General features: G+C 40.0%; 1 protein-coding gene across 6 annotated transcripts in view; it reads left to right on the plus strand.

Annotated features, from left to right (window-relative positions):
* Nucleotides 1-16,718, plus strand: part of ANKS1B (ankyrin repeat and sterile alpha motif domain containing 1B) — an 830,913-nt gene that overhangs the window by 257,400 nt on the left and 556,795 nt on the right. For all 6 annotated transcript variants that reach the window (XM_045826440.1, XM_045826441.1, XM_045826442.1 and 3 more), the window contains exon 10: nucleotides 3,323-3,488. In XM_045826440.1, coding sequence (XP_045682396.1) covers nucleotides 3,323-3,488 — 166 coding nt within the window. The remainder of the gene's footprint in view (nucleotides 1-3,322; nucleotides 3,489-16,718) is intronic.

Raw genomic sequence — 16,718 nt, forward strand, 5'->3', positions numbered from 1 at the left:
AATTTTAAAAATCTTAAAAAAAAAGATGGACATTCTCCCAGGAGCTGGGAAATTAGGCATTCAGGGCCTTGGGGACTTGAAGTTTCAAAAACAGGTGTATTAGTCCCTTAGAAGAGAGCTGGCAAAGACCAAGGCAGAGAACGCAGTCTAAGGCACACTACTATTATAACTAATCAAGCACAGAGACACGTCTGAGATCCTGGAACGAGGCCTTAGAATTCAGATAGAGTCCGCACATCAAGGAGAAGCAGTAACTGCTGTCCAAATTAGAGCCTGCTTTTGCTAGACTAGGTACAATGGAGACTTGAAGGGCAGTCTTAACTTGCTGGGCCACAGTTCTTTTAATCCCTCTCATCTATTCCCAGGATTTACCATCAAGAGTATGCTGGCACTTAACCTGCAAATCAAAATCCAAGACTTCCATTGTAAGGAAGAGAGCTAAATTTAACAACAATCCAGGGAGTTATAAACTAATTTTAGAACAGGATTTAGCTCTGTTTGGGGGGAGGGGGGTGAGAGGGCTGGAATGGGGAACATGGGTGGGAGGGGGCTGATTTCAATGGTAATATTCTGTCTCTTAAACTGAGTAGTGGACACATGCAATCCAAATAATAAAATAGGTCCATTTTATTATTCGAATGATCTCACGTATCCATCCTCTTCTGAGAGATACTCGTCAGGTGTTTGGTTGAATGCCCTCCTTTTTGACAATATGATTACAAAAGCATGGTTTCTCTATTTTCGTTTTACCATCTCATTCCTTAGGGCTCTCACTTTCTGTGAAGAAACCATGCACTACACACTTTTATTCCAATGAGAAAGGCTGGCCCTCCTATTGGAAGCAGAAGAGGGTACGCTTCATTGTTTAAAACCTGTTATTCTCCGTTGCACACACATCTCTGCACACACTCACGTGTCTACACACGCTCACAGAGGGAAGCTGTGAGAGGGCATTGCCATCCAGATGTGGAAAGTAGTTATCTGAGCGTACTGGGTATAATGTGACTTTTTTTCTCTTTCTGTATAGTTTCTAATATTTCTCTAATAAGTGTATATCCTTTCCCTTCAAAGGGAAAGCAAACCAATTCATTCTGTGTGGTTCGATTTCAGAGTCTTTTTCAAGGCCTTTAAAAAGGTACTCATAATTCTTTGTAACCACAGTAGAATTCCAACTTAACCAAATCCCTGAATAGTGAGTTGCTCTAACTAATTTCATTTTTAGAATGAACTAGGATTTAAGCTAGAAACTCTCTCTTTCATAGGTTTTATCATTTTATTGTAGTCTCAGTTTTTTACTTTTGATATGTAATAACAGTAAGCAATAAACAATAACAATAACCCAACGGAAGAACCAAGAAACGTTCATGTTAGAGAAGCATATTTCCCTCACTGGCGGTTAGATTTGTTGAAGGGGACATAGGGACTTCAGTTGATCAGTGAGTATTTACTGAGCCCCCACTTTGTGGGGGCCCCTGTGTCAGATTCTGGGGGCTGACTGCTGAACAAGACAAACTCCAGCCTACACGGAGCTTACATTCTTCTGGTATGTGCACTGTACACTGTGTTTTATACGTGACTTCATCAATATGTAGTTCTGCTGATAATTTCTAGCAATGAGAAGTTCCTTTTGTTGCTTTCTAAAGCTATTTTTAGCTAATTATTATATTAGTGAACTTTTATTTTAAGAGAGCACTATTATTAATTCATAGAAAATCGTATTTTTGTATTGATCCAAATTTGCCCTCCTCGACTTAGAACCATCGGTGCCTTTGAGAACTTGAGAATAAATCTCCAACAGCAGCCTCTCTTCTCCCCCACTCTGTGGGGTAGTTCTCTAGAGGAGCCTTTCACATTAGCTGAGAACACCATTAGCCTGCCTGCTGCCAGGCGTCTCTGGGCTGGAACACTGCAGCTCCTTTCCTCGTGTCTTCTGTGACATGGTTTTTCAATCCTACATTATCGTGATGGCTTTCCTCGGGATGCTTTCTCTTCTGTCACCCTTTGTTGTTGAAAATAAATTACTCCCAATTTCCTGCTTTCGATAGAGTAGAATGAACATAATTGACTCTTGGATGTGTGAGGGTCTGGTATGATCTGAAAGCAATTGCCCTGACCTTGAATACTTACTCTCTGCACTGTAAATATCATTCTAGAAAAAAATGGAAGCTTGTACTAAATCTTCAGTAACCTTTGAATAGATCTTGGAAGATTTTTTGAAAATAAGTTTATTTTTTTTCTTATTTGTCTTTTCCCTTTGATAGTGAATTATAATTTAAATTCATCAAGCAGCTAATCAGTTTTTCTTTTCCAGTAAACTGAACTTTCTGAGGGTAAGCATTATTTCTTATTAGTTTTAAAAATCTTCAGCACTCAGCATAGTCCTAGACAGACGTGATGACGCCCAACAAATATCTATTGCTCAATTAATGCCTGTTCAAGAAGTTAAGATATCTCAAAATAAAATAAATTCTATTTTTTAAAGTATGTTGAAGAATCAGTAGTCTAGAATTGGACCTTGACTTTTATCCTAACTTGAAAAGTTAACCTGAGCATATTAGTTAATGGTATTCACAAAGAAAAATACTAGTGTGTTATGTGGGAATGCTTTTACCTCTAAATGACAGAAAACCCAAATTGCAATGGCTCCAACAAAAGAACTTTATCATTTAATTAAGAAGCCTGGAGAAAATGGCCCTGGAGCTATGTGAGTAGCTCAAAGGTCCCAGGCTCTTTTTATCCTTCTTTTGCCTGTGTGGGCCTGTTAATCTGTTTGACTTTAGGCTATTGCCTTATGGTTCCATCAGGCCTGTCCTATCTCCAGACATCAAAACTGCCTCAGAGAGGGACCTGGAGGCCAGGGCTCTGAAACAGCGTCCTTGCCTTCTCTGGGGAAGAATTAGTTTTTCAGAAGCAGACTTCCAGCAGACTTCCCCTTGTATCTTACTGACCAAAATTAAGTCTCATGTGGCTATCTCAAGAAAGCAGATAAAGCAGAAGAGTCTTGGAAATGACCGTTGATTAAACACTTGTTTATGCTGTGACTAGAAAATAGACATATTATAAAAATAGATCATGGCAAGAGACAATGAACTTTACTAGTTCAGTGATAAATTCAAGAGAACCAAATTGTAAAGACCCTTCTAGAAAGATCACCGAAAAAATTGAAGTAACGTGATGCGTGGCTTATTCAAACAGATGAATCACTACCTGTCAATCACTTTTGGGAGAACTGATGAACCTGATTATCTGTGCTAGTTTTTATAAATGAAGCGGGCTGTGTCTTTATCACAAAGCTATTTTTATTTTCTCTCTTTCCTTTAAGGAATCCTATCCAAAGAAGAGGAATTACACTATGGAAATTTTACCATCTGCTTCTCTGGATACATTTCCTTCAGAAAATGAGAACTTCCTGTGTGATCTCACGGACACAGCAGTTACAAAGAAACCTTGCTCCTTAGAAATCGCAAGAGCCCCTTCCCCAAGAACTGGTAATGTTTCTTAAAATTTGATTTACATACTTGTATATGTGAAGACATATCATTCATATTTTGATTTGCCACAATATTTTCAGAATGAAAATCCTCCAATATAGTCACAATAATCTTTTTTCCCACCTATTTTGAAGTAAGTCCAGGTAAGTCAGATATAAAGCTTTGGGTCCTTCAGAATGTCATAGCAGATTGGGTAGCAAGAGTCTTCAAAATACTTTTCTGTATCCTATCTGTTTTCATGTTATCAAAGTGTACTCAGCTACTTTTGTGTATTTTATATCTTTGATGCTGGTTGATCCTTATTTATTTGTTGTGTAAACCAGTAAACAAAGCAAGCAAAAATTATGTCCATTTACTGATAAAGAAATTGGAGCTAAGTGTCTTATTTAAGATCCATACTTGGGAGTGGGGGTGCTTTTCTCAAACGGGAGTGACTGACTACCATCATATTTGCTTACGTTAGTTCACCACGGTGTCCAGGAAAGGTTGCAGGGTAGTTACGTGAAAGCTAATGAGAGAGGAAAGTTACAAGTGAATGGTCAATATGTTCATTGCTGTGGAGGAGTTGTAACAGAAATTGTGAAGAGAGTTTTTTTAACAGTCTAATTGCTGCTTACTTTTGAAAAGTAAGGTTTAGCGATGATAGCATAACACCAGCTTTCTGGAGGTTAACAGGAAATAAGGAAATGGGACTGGAGAATACAGATCACCTTTCAAGAAGGTTAGAAGAAGACACATGATAATAACCTGAGAAGTAACAGGTACAAGAGAGAAATGGCTGGTTTATTTTAGGATAAGTAAGCCTTGTTCAAGTTTACAGTTTGGAGGAATTTGCTGATGGAGAGCAAGAGACTAAAGATAAAGAATAAAAGAGAGAACAGAATGAGGAAAATTTAAGACTGAGCTAATCTAAGGAAACACAGGCATTGCTTCCCCTTTAGAGAAGAGATCATAGACCCTGGTCGTGAATACCCAGAATTCTGATGTATGTGTTTCCAAATGGATTGAATTTCTGCATTAAGAGAAAAGGTCACTGGCTGAAAAGAAGAGCTATATCTTGAGAAGGGTTAAAGTAAAAGTCAGAAATGCCACTTTAGAGAAAAAGCTAGGGAATTTTATAGAAGTGAACAAATAGGTTTTTGAGCAACATTGAGGCTAGGGTATTATACGAATAATAAGCCTGTAGAAGGAAGATTTTTAAGATGGTGTAAAAGCATAATGAAAGTAGTTAAAATTCGTTGAGCATTTACCATGTGTCAGATACTCTTCCGAGTGCTCTATGGACATTATTTCATATAATCCTTACCATGCTATATGGTACTAACATCATTATTCCCACTTTACAGATGGAGACACTGAGGCCCTGAAATATTAGGTAACTTCCCAGACGTACATATTAATAAGGAGTGGATCTGGGACTCAAACTTGGTTGGTTCAGCTGTGCTCCTAAGTACTCTGTTATATTGCTGAATTATTTTAGGGGATGAAGTAGAGTAGAAATTGTGAACCAAGTACTGAGACTCTCGAGAAATGTAGAAGTGCAACTGGAAGTCCACTTTTGATAGTAATAAAATCAGAAGAAGAATGTTATGATAGGACAGCATAGTCTTCAGAAGGGCGGCAGATTTCAGATGAAAGCAAAAGGAGAGTGAACAATCCAGAAGCCGCCACTGAGAGTGGAGACAGCGCTGATCCCAAACTGGGGGAGTGGATGGGAATGGAAAATCCTCTATGAGAGAGGGAACGGGGAGATAGGGGGGAGATAGGAAGAAAGTTCCATCAATGTAGGAAAATAGAGAGCATATACATATAAAAATGTAAAAGAGCTTTAATTAGGGCCCAGGGAGTAGGGATGTGCCAGGAGTGATGGATACAGGAATTGAAAGGTCAAATATATTCATCAAACAATAAGAAACTAATTGAGTTCATGTGCCAGTCACTGTGCTGTGTGCTGAGGACACAGAGACTAAAAACAACAATGACAACAAAAAAACATGGACAGGGTGATGGCTGATTCCGCTCAGAGCCACTCTCCCGCTTAAAGTAAGTAAACATGGTGGATGAAAATACAGAAAAGAGAAACTTTATAAAAGCAGCAAAAAGATGACAGGAAAATTATATAAACTGAATAACATTTAAACATTAGGAACTTGTTAAAATCAGTGGGTAAGTCAGAAACAGTCAAGCCCAAACATTGGTGAGGATGGGAAACCAGTAGAGCATCAAAGCCACTTTTGTCCCGAGGGCATTGTTTGAACCTGCTGTTGAACTTTGCTGCCTCTGTGGGTTTGTTTACAGAATATATTTCTTTGCGCCTGCACAGCATTAAGGTCCAAAAAGGAATCCTTCCTCCACAAAACTGGGACTACAAGGACTCTACCTCAGAGTAATCAGAAATAGTTATGCCCCATCACCAGCAACCCAAGGAGACTGCAAGGGAGGATAATTTGTGGCGAGCGGAACAATGGGGAAAACTTCTGAGAAGTTATTACCACAAACTAGTCCTCACATAGATTTGCACCCAAAATTTATATCACCTTAGATCAGGGATGTCAAACTCGTTTTCACCAGGGGCCACAGCAGCCTCGAGGTTGCCTTCAAAGGGCCGAATGTAATTTGAGGACGGTATAAATGTAACTGCTCCTTAACTAGGGGCAAGGAGCTCGGTGCTGCCACCGGGTAGAAATGAGGTGGAGGGCGGAAGCCCTAGGGCCTTGTGTTTGCCACCTGTGCCTTAGGTGGTCCAAAAAACCTCAGTCTGTGAATTTAGTTTAAAGCAGTATACTCTCAGACATTAAGCAGAAGCAAATGGGGAATGACTCTCCTTCTAGGTTCAGAAAACTCCTATAAATAATTTTCCAATTAAAACGAGCTGTTTACAACCATCAAGCACACAAGGAAAGGAACCCCCAACAGGAATCAACAGAAACAAGAAAGAACAGATCCACACCTGAGAAGACTTCAAATTTGGAATTATCAGATGCACACTATAAAATGACCATGCTATTATAAATAAAAAAATAATCTTGAAGGTATTTTGAGAAATAGAAAGTATATAAAATTACCTAGCATATAGGTGATGGGGAAAAAACCCCTAATACCTCACACATGCACACACAAAGAAAAACAACCCCAAATTTGAATGGAACAGCAGATGAGATTCAGTTGAAGAGATATTTAGTGAGCTGGAAATTAGATCAGAAGAAATCTTTCAGAACATTGCCCAGAGAGACAAAGAGACAGAAACCAGGAAAGAGTAGCTAAGAGCCTTGGAGGATACACTAAGAGATTCTAACTTGGCTAATCAAAGCTCCAGAGCAGAGGAGAGACAGAATGGGGCAAATGCTATGTATATGGCTGATTTCCCAGAAATCACAGCCTGCCTTGTGTTCGTATGGAGGCAGCCAAATGAACAGTTCATTTCAAGAGTGTAGTAGGTGCTAAGATGATGTTACACAGAGTGCTTTGGAAGCAGAAAAGAAGAGGATTTTCCCCAACCTAGGAACTTGAGGAACACTTTATAAAAGAGATGTCTGTATCAGCTATCTCTTGCTATTTAACAAGCTGCCCCTAATCATGTTGAGTTAGAGGAGCACCAGTCATATGTTTTGCTGACAATCTGCAAGTTTGGCGGAGTTTATTTGACAGGGCAGCTTGTAGGTGCCACACTGTACGAGCTGGGGGTGCTCAACGAGGGAGTAGAGGACTTACTTTCAAGATGGCCCACTCCATGGCTGCCGGTGATGGCTGAGGGTCTGAGCTGGGGACCATTCACTCTCCGTGGACTATTTGAGTTTCTTCATGACATGCTGGCTGGGTTCCGAGAGTGAAAATCTCCAAAAGAGCCAGGTAAAAGCTGTTTCATTTCTACTATATAGCCTTAGAAGTCACAGATTGTCACTTCTGCTATTCTTACTGGCCCGCTCAGGTTCAAGGGGAAGGAACATGGCCCCCAGCTCTTTAAGAAAAGAGTATCAGTTACTTTGTAATAAGAGAATATAGAACGGGAGATACGTTGCTGTCATTTTTGGAAAGTACGGTATGCCTCAGTTTGCCCTCTGCACACAATGATTTATGTCCTCTGACATGCAAATACACCCATTTCTTCTCTCAGGGTCCCCAAACATCAGCCCATTCCAGCATGAGCTCCAAGTCTAAGTTCAGGCGTGCATGAGTCTCTGGTGCAGTTCTCATGGTCCAGGCCCTTGCTTGCCTTTGCTCTCGGCAGTGATGACCTGTGAACTAAAGAGATGATCTGTCCTCTCCTGTCCTACACACCCAGCATATAAGAGTGGAACGAGCATAAGAAAGCCACTGTTGTCATTCCTCTTCAAACGCAGGGAAAACAGGGCACACAGCAGTCACAGCCTGTGGCAATTATGCACCTAAATCAGGCACAGCTCCTTGAGTAATGGTCAGCCCTATGACATAGGAATTGTTCTCTGGGGCTCTCGCTCCCAGCTTCTGAGTCATACTTCCTTTTCCATAAAAAGTAACCCATATTTACAGCCGAGTATCTTTCTCACCTGCTTTCTGCCTATAAAATCTGAGAGATGAAAAGATCTCGTTTCATTGTGTCCTATCTCTGTTCCTTCCAGGTCAAGCTGATATAATTTCTTTGAAAACTTTGTAGACTTTTTGTGTTCCAATTTATATAACACTCCATTAGACAAAAGCCTGTATTTGGGATAAGCTCTTTTGGGTATTGGATGACTTCTATGACACACTGGCCCTGACATCCTTAGAAATCCTGTTGTTGAACAGGGAGGATCTATGAGTCATGCCCTTAAGAATCTTTATAGGGTCTTCTGGTTTGGCTTAAAGTTTCTATGTGGCTCCACCTGAGAGCTTCTTAGGTGTTAATGGATGATCTTGTAGTGCCACCCAGATTTGACCCTTGGCCTTCCTAATTAACAAAAAACAAAACAAAACCTAATTTGAGATTTTTTTTTTTGGTCATTTGGAGCAGCTGGAAATAAGAAACCAGTTCTGCTTTTATGCCCAGAAATTTCTGTCTCCTTCTAGTTCAACAGGCCATTCTTCAGTTCTCGCTGCATTTTATCATAGGCAGCCAAATGAAAGCTAAGTTACACTTTAAATATTCTGCCTGGAATCTCCTTAGCTAGATCACAGAGTTCATGTGGTTCATTTTCCATTTGCCACATGACGGTAGATGTCAATGTTGCCAAACTTTCCCCTACTACATGACAAAGGAATCCTTGCTTTGGGCTGCCAGTTTCATTTGCTGCCCTTTAAGCCTTTACCAACAGCTTTGTCATGCTCTTCGGGCTTCCACGAATTCTCTCCTGCAGGCCATTTAGCTTTTCACAGCCTCTCACTTTGAGGCCCTTCCAGCTTCTGCCTGCCCCCAAGTGACTACGTTAATGCAGCTGTGTTTAGATGTTTGTTAGGGCAGCACCCCGTTTCTAAGTACCCAGATCTGTTCTGGTTACTGATCGCAGCATTTAGTGAGTTAAAACGACAGTCAGTTATTTTGCTCATCAATCTGAAATTTAGAGAGGGCTCAGCGGGGGTGACTTCTTTCTGCCCTAAATGACAGCAGCTGGGGCAAGTCCTCCAGGGGCTGGAGGATCCATTCTCCAGGCCAATCCTGATTCATATGGCTCATGGCATGGCCTACTTGGGCTTCCTTGTGCTGTGTGATGGGACTTAAGAGTGAGCACCCTTAGAGGTTGAGGCAGAGCTGTTATTTTGTATGACTTGGCCTCGGAAGTCAACATCACTTCTAGTGTAGCCAACAAGCTGCCTTTTCCTAAGTGGAAGGAATTTAATCTGCCTCCAAAAGTGCTACCGAAAGTTGCATTATAAGAACATATTCTTGCAGCAACATTTGGAAAATACAAAATCCCAACAATGGCTGCGTGGTTCGTTGTTGTGGAACAAGAATTAATTTGCCTGAATATACGATTTTCCCCAGTTGTGTTCAGTCATCTGGATTCAGTGTAAAAGAAGCCAGTTGGCTCAACCGATCCAGGCTTAGTTCGTAATTACTGGTCGTCTTTGCACTTTGGGCTGTGATTGTGAATTCGAGGGATGAGGGAACCCAGTATTAAAATGAAAGAAAATGTTTTTTAATGTTAGGAATAGAGATGAATACAAGTCAGAGCAGTTTCTGGTCCAATTGTATGTGGAACCTTTCTGGAATTTCATAGAATTTGCCTCCTTGAGCACCACAGCAGGGAGAAGAGGGCATCGATACGACTGTCTTCTGGCTGGATGGGAAACAGTTAGGGTCTTTTCCTCTGTTGGTTCCATTAACCTATAGCTTAGGTTTTGCATGGATCCAATTATTGATCCTTCCAAGTCTCTCACTCTGCTGTGCCCAGTCTCTCGATTTTCCTTGTACCCTCAAGACCAACAAAGTAAGCTGATGAACTTGGGGAACTTACTGACCTCAGAATTAACTGATGACTAAAGTCCTCAATTGACTAAAAGTAGGACTTTTGGTTATGGAGACATCTCTTGATGCACCTGAGTCTTTTAAAAGCACTCAAATTGAACTGGGTGGGTAACTATCTTACAGTTCCTCATTCACTCAGTTACATTTACTGAGTGCCTTTTGTGTTCTAGACATTGTGCTACATGTTGTAGAAGAAACAGAGTGAAAAGTTCAGTCTTGATATTTAGAGCTGAGAATGTGTTAAAGTTAAGGGTCATAAGTGCAATGTGAGAGGTGAACCTAAGGTGCTCTGGGAGGGCACGAGAGGGGAACGAGTGGAAGCTTATCGGAGGAGGCACTATCTGATCCGAGCCTCAAAGGAGGAGTTGAGGGGATGAACGGGATTGTGTGGCTCTCCAGGCTATGGAACAGTGTGTCCCACGGAAGAACATAATGTGTTCAGGGACTACGCCCAGCTTAGCATTGTTAGAGCTTAGAATGCTTTTACAGAAAATACATAGCACAACAAGAAATGGCATGCAGGAGTCTGGATCTTACCCGACAGCAGGAGTGTACCGCTGATAGACTCTAAGAGGGGATGTGACACAGTAGGTTTTTGTTTTGGAATGATCTGTCTGGAAGCAATGTGGAGAAGAGACTGAACAGAGATGAGGCTGGAGGGCAGGAAGATTAATGAGGAGATCAGTGTGCAGTCTCAGCAAGAAATGATGGCGGTCAGGACAAATGCAATGCTGGCCAGAGAGGGAAGGGGGAACAAAGCTGAGAGTGACGCTCGTCCCTTCCCTCCTTAAGGATTCTGACATTTAGGAATAAGTAGTCAAGGGAACTAAAAAAATCTATATTTTAAGGAATGTGGTCTATAGCCTATAGTCTATGGTCTATAGTTTTTACTTAGCTGTGTTGGGTGACACAACTTAGATTTACAGATAAAATGGGGATTTGTACATTCATAGGAATTGCATTCCAAAGCTTGTTGGAGGTGGCGGGAGAGAGAGAGAGAGAGAGAGAGAGAGAGAGAGAGAGGGAGGGAGAGAGAGAGAGAGGGAGGGAGAGAGGGAGGGAGAGAGAGAGAGAGAGAGAGGGAGGGAGAGAGAGGGAGGGAGAGAAGGGGAGAAAAATAAGAGACAAGATATAGATATGGTGAAGGGATGATCAGATCCTCAGACGGACCGTGATGGTTGAACTGTGACCTCCCGTTTTATTTTTGGACTCCTAACTCCTAGTGCCTCAGAATGTTACCTTAAGGGGAATATTTGGAGACAGGTATTTATTGAGATAATCAAGTTAAAACCAAGTCATCAGGTGAGACCTAATCCAGCATGACTGGGGTCCTTATAAAAAGGGGGAAATGTGTACCCAAGGGATATTCAGAGAGGAAAGATGATGTGGACAGGAGACACAGGGAGAAGATGGCCACCTACAAGCCAAGGAGAGAGCCTAGAACAGAGTCTCCTCTCCCAGCCCTCAGGAAGAGCGAACCCTGCCAAAAAAAACCCCCTTGATTTTAGATGTCTGGCCTCCAGATACTATTCTGTGAGATACTAAATGTCTGTTGTTTAAGATACCCAGTTAGTAGTACTTTGTGCTACTGTAGCAGCTGTAGGGAATGAATACAGGGCCCAAAACCAAGCACACAAACTCAGCCCTGCAGAGAAGGGAGGGGCGAGAGAGGATGCTGGCCCAGGAGGACAGACTGCCTGTCCTGCTTGCCTCAGAGGCTAAGCAGCTCCAGGGTCTCCGTTGTGACGCAGTGTCATTCACAGATAAAGACTTTGTAGTTTCTCAGAAAAATCACAGTTCAATATGCATGTCAGTTACCTTTCTGTGGGCTCTCCTATTTATTAACTAGATGAGCTAGGACAATACATATTTCATCCTGACCACAAAAAAAAACATAAAACAAAACAATTCTGCATATCCACTGGTTTGATTTAAATATGAAGGAACTTATTAGCAAATCTATACTCAACAAAATTTTGCAATTCAAGTAGAACATGAAGGATACTCTTCCCGAGGAGTAACTTAACTAATACCTCAGTGACTACAGATTTCACACGGAGTAAAAATGAAATTGCTCACGTACTAGGCTCATTAAATAAAGATCAACAGAGGTATATATAGTACTTCCTTGGTAATTTGCTAAGAGTCATTTTTATGCAGTCAATGTTGAATCATATTTTTCCCTTATTGTGTCAGGAAAAAGAACTGTATATAATCATAAAGGTGACTCAGTTGCATATAAGAATGAATAATTAAATGAGTGAATGAATGAATGGTTATCATCTTTAAAATAAAATGGCTATAGTGGCAGAAAAAGCCCTTATGAAATAGTCATGCCATCAAAAATGTTTTCTTGTCTGTCTTTCTTTTAATTTTAACCTTCACAAGGGAATTTTTCCATTTCATGGTAACCAGGCAACCTGTTATTTTGAGTCACTTAGTACAGGCTTTGCACACTATGGATGCTCAATAAATCCATTTTGATTAATGAGCAATTTATAACAGCACTAGTGAAGACTGCATCCAGTCTTGTTGGAAGAGAAGAAATGATCTCTCTGATCAAAAGGACTCAATCATAGTTCTGTGCCAGGATAGTGTGTGTGGGCCTGGTCACCTCCGTTCAATGGGCCAATGTGCTCATGGGCTGTGGTCAACCTGAAATGGAAAGGTCAGCTGGTGAATGATGCTCCACACCCCCTACTACCCTTCCCCCAGTGTCCTGAAGTAGGTGGTTGAGATGGTGATGTTGTAACTTTTTTATATACCAAAATATTTTTGGAAATGGTGAAGCTTTTTGAATTCCAGTGCCAAAATTTTGAAATGAAAAGAATTCAGACTGAACCAGGACTAATGTTTATCTCTGCTTAGCTAGTGGGTAATGTCAACATAATTTCTGTGGGTATGTTTAACTCATCTAAGAGAGCAAATATTTTTAAGCCCCTTGGAATCATTCTCTTATATACAAATACTGGCCTTGCTGATAAGAACCATTTTTATCAAACAGCAATTATTTATTTGGCATTTGTTCTGTGCTCAGTGCTGTGTCTTTGCCATTTATTAAAGCAGACTGGGACTTGGTAAAAATTGTAACCCAGTGTTAGTTTATAGAAAGGCAAAGAGAGGAGACGAGGGCTGCAGCACCCGCAGTGAAATCCTGGTAAGTTTGCCATTTCACCCACATGGACAGTTTACCTATTTGAAAATGAATCATCTCAGTTTGCTCAGATTGGCGGAATTTGGCTACCTGTGGAGAACAACATCCTAGACAAAAGAAATTATACTCTTTTTCTCTCAGATCAATTTTACTCATATATGAATCATATGAATGATAGAATAATATTTCAAAACATACAACAAGCTCATTAAAGGGATTATGTTGGGGGCATAGGCTGTTTATGATGTCATTTATGGCATCCTGTGGAACAGAGCTTCTCCCAGGATGTCAGACTGTGTGTAATAATGAGGTTAACATGCATTAATTCATAAGTTCATGCTTACAAATTCAAGCAGGCCCGCCACTCTCTCTCTCCTTTGCTCTTCTCAAACCTCAGATACTTTCCCCTACCTCGTCTCTCACTCTCAGCATATGGTCTCATATTTTAATCAATAAAGAAAAATGCAGCCATCAGATGGAACTTTATTAGCATCGTCCATGACAGCTGACATTTTTCTGCAAGTTCTAGAAGTTGGGAGTTCCTTGAGGCTCCAAGTTCTCCTTATTCTTTTTACTTTTCTCTCTTCAGAACTGATCTCATCCATAGTATGGCTTCTGTTACAATCAACATGCTAAGGACTCCCAAACATTTCTTTCTTGTCCAGACTGCTTATCTCAACTCCAGCCTAACACATTCTTCATTTTATCTATCCATCTGTTCATCCATCCATCTATTCATCCATCCATCCATCCATCCATCCATCCATCCATCCATCTATCCATCCAACCAACCATTGACTGAGTATCTTTACCTATGTGTCTCAAAGGCACCCTGTTCCTAACATATCCTAAACAAAAGTCACCTTTCCACTCAAACTTACTCTTCACGCAGGGTTTATCTCAGGAAATGACTTAATCACTCATCTGACTTCAGAAACCCAGGTGTTCTTGCCTTCTCCATCTCCTTGAACTCCTGTATTCGATCAATCACCAGGTCTTGTGGCTCTTAACTGTAGCAGGTAGGAGGGTGAGGGTAATTCTGTAACATATTATATATCCCCAACTATTCCTCACATCTATCTTCTTCTCATAATCTTTGCCTTCACCAACCACTCTTCTGGATTATTTTAATAAAATATTAACGGTCCTATTTGCCTTCCTTACATGTCTTATTTATGTTGCAGCCAAAGTAATCTTAAAAATCACAAATCTGCGTGCATCACTGCTCTGAATGAAAACTTTAGTGACTTGTTGTTTTGTCATTGGTCTTAGAAGAATGACCCAAATCTGTAATAAGGTTCGAAAGGCTCTGAATGCTGTGCTTTTGTTTTTCCTTTTCATATTGAGCCTCATCTCTCACCAGTCTGCACCTTCCCAACTGGCTCTCTCTACTCCTCAGTTCCTTTTAGTTCTGTAATAGAGGCAAGCACCTTTCCACCTGTCGGCCTGTACATACCTGAGCAAATAATCTGCTCCTGCTATCCACTTTCCTTTTCCTTTCTCCAGACAGTTTAATTTGCATTCTTCCCCATGGAAACCCACTTTGTGGGCACCCACACACCATGCCCCAGAGTTAGTATATGGATGGATGCCCCTGTTTTCTACTCTTGTAGCACCTTCTAGTATTCCTTTTCTTTGTAGCCCTTATTATGATTGAAATGATATAGTTATTTTGGGGCTACTTTAATATTTGTTTCAGTTGTTTTGTGGAGGTAAAAATCTTGCTTGTCTGCAAAAGACACTAAATAAATATTAATGAAAAAATAGATAATGTTATTAAATACTTTATGCATGTTAACTTATTTAATCTTAAGCTATTTATGAAGTAGCTAGTATTATCAGATAAATTTACAGATAAAGGAAACAAGCCAGAAAAAGGTCTAGCGCTTGCTAAAAAATGGCGGTGCTGAAATTTGAAGACAATATTTGGCTCTAGAGACCATAGTCTTTCTTTTTTTATCCTCATCAAAAGACATGCTTATTGATTTTGAGAGAGAGGGGAATGAGGGGACAGAAAGAGAAAAACATCAATGTGAGAGAGAAACATTGATCTGCCTCTCACACACGCCCCAACTGGGAACTGAACCCACAACCTAGGTATGTTCCCTGACTGGAAATCAAACCTGTGACCTTTGGGTTTATGGGATGATGCTCCCACCAACTGAGCCACACCAGCCAGGGCAAAAAAACATATTCTTTGGGGTTTTTTTAGAGACATATTCTTAACCCCATTCACAATTCATGAACTAATTATTTAATTATATAAGATGCAGTTTTGAGATTTTGATTTTGATGGCTAAATCTTGAATTTTTTCCTTTCAAACAAAATAGGAAGAGTTGGAAACTTGTGTAGTGGTTTGTAATAAGTCCGTATTGTGCCTGCCTACCTTTGGAGTGATACTGGGGGATGTTCTAACCAATCTAAAATCGGTGGATGAATTAGAGACAACCTGAAAGACAAACGTGCATGAATGGTTAAGTAGTACTGCTACGCAAAGGTTAGAATCACCTATAATCATGAAAAATAAAATTTTCAAATTACATCTAATTATTCAAATTCTCATACTGGCATATAGCTATCCTTCAATAAATATCTGTTGAATAAATGAATGCATATTTACCATTTGATATACATTTAGTTGAAAACTAATATTACATGTAGTTGCATGGGGTAAAAGACCAGAAAGCTATATTAATAGTGCTATCCTTAAATGCTAGGGTTACATGTGATTTTTTCCATACTTTTGTGTTTTGCCCAAATTTTCTACAGTTAATGCATGTTACTTTTATAATTTGAAAAAATTAAAGATAGCCATCAAAATAATTCACATCTAATTAATTGATGTTAAATATTAAGCGATTTATCTCTTTGAAGAAAGCCAAATAAACCAAAGATAGATACTATCTATAAAATACTGAAACTGGAATAGTGGAATAAAAATTTATGAAAAATATAAGTTTTTAACTTCTGTTTTTGCTCATACTTCAGCATATTTTAATTTAGATTATCTTGTTTCGTGTACTGGTTGAACACTTGACAAGAGTTATTCTCAATGCTCCTAAAGAGAGGCAATATCAGCTCTGGCTGGTGTGGCTCAGTGGATTGAGCGCCGGCCTGTGAACCAAATGGTCACCGGTTCCATTCCCAGTGTAGGGCACGTGCCTGGCTTGCAGCCCAGGTCCCTAGTAGGGGGTGTCGTGATGCAACCACACATTGAGGTTTCTCTCCCTCTATTTCTCCCTCCCTTCCCCTCTCTAAAAATAAATAAATAAAATCTTTTAAAAAAGAGACAATATCATTAAAGCTCATGGTTATGTACAGTTGTGCAATTTCAGTCCATGCTAGTGATTAAGCTGTTATTTCATGGACTCATTAATTTTATTATGTCTAGCAGTTGCTACATACAGCATTAAACTGAAAATAACATTACCCTAAAAATACAATCCTAAAGCAATCTTGCACAATGCTTATAGTCTCCTATTTACCACCCTGTTCTCCCTCATTACACTATCGAGACCTGTCACATGCACCTACTGGCAAGGTCACTAATTCATCTTATATTCTTTTCCATAGATGCTGCATTATTAATGTAATACTGTACTAAGACTACTAATTCTCCTTTTAGGTACTCCTCCACTGTTAATTAAGTAA

Source organism: Phyllostomus hastatus, unplaced genomic scaffold (assembly GCF_019186645.2).
Source record: "Phyllostomus hastatus isolate PE091 unplaced genomic scaffold, TTU_PhHast_1.1 phas_scaffold_755, whole genome shotgun sequence".
NCBI lineage: Eukaryota > Metazoa > Chordata > Mammalia > Chiroptera > Phyllostomidae > Phyllostomus > Phyllostomus hastatus.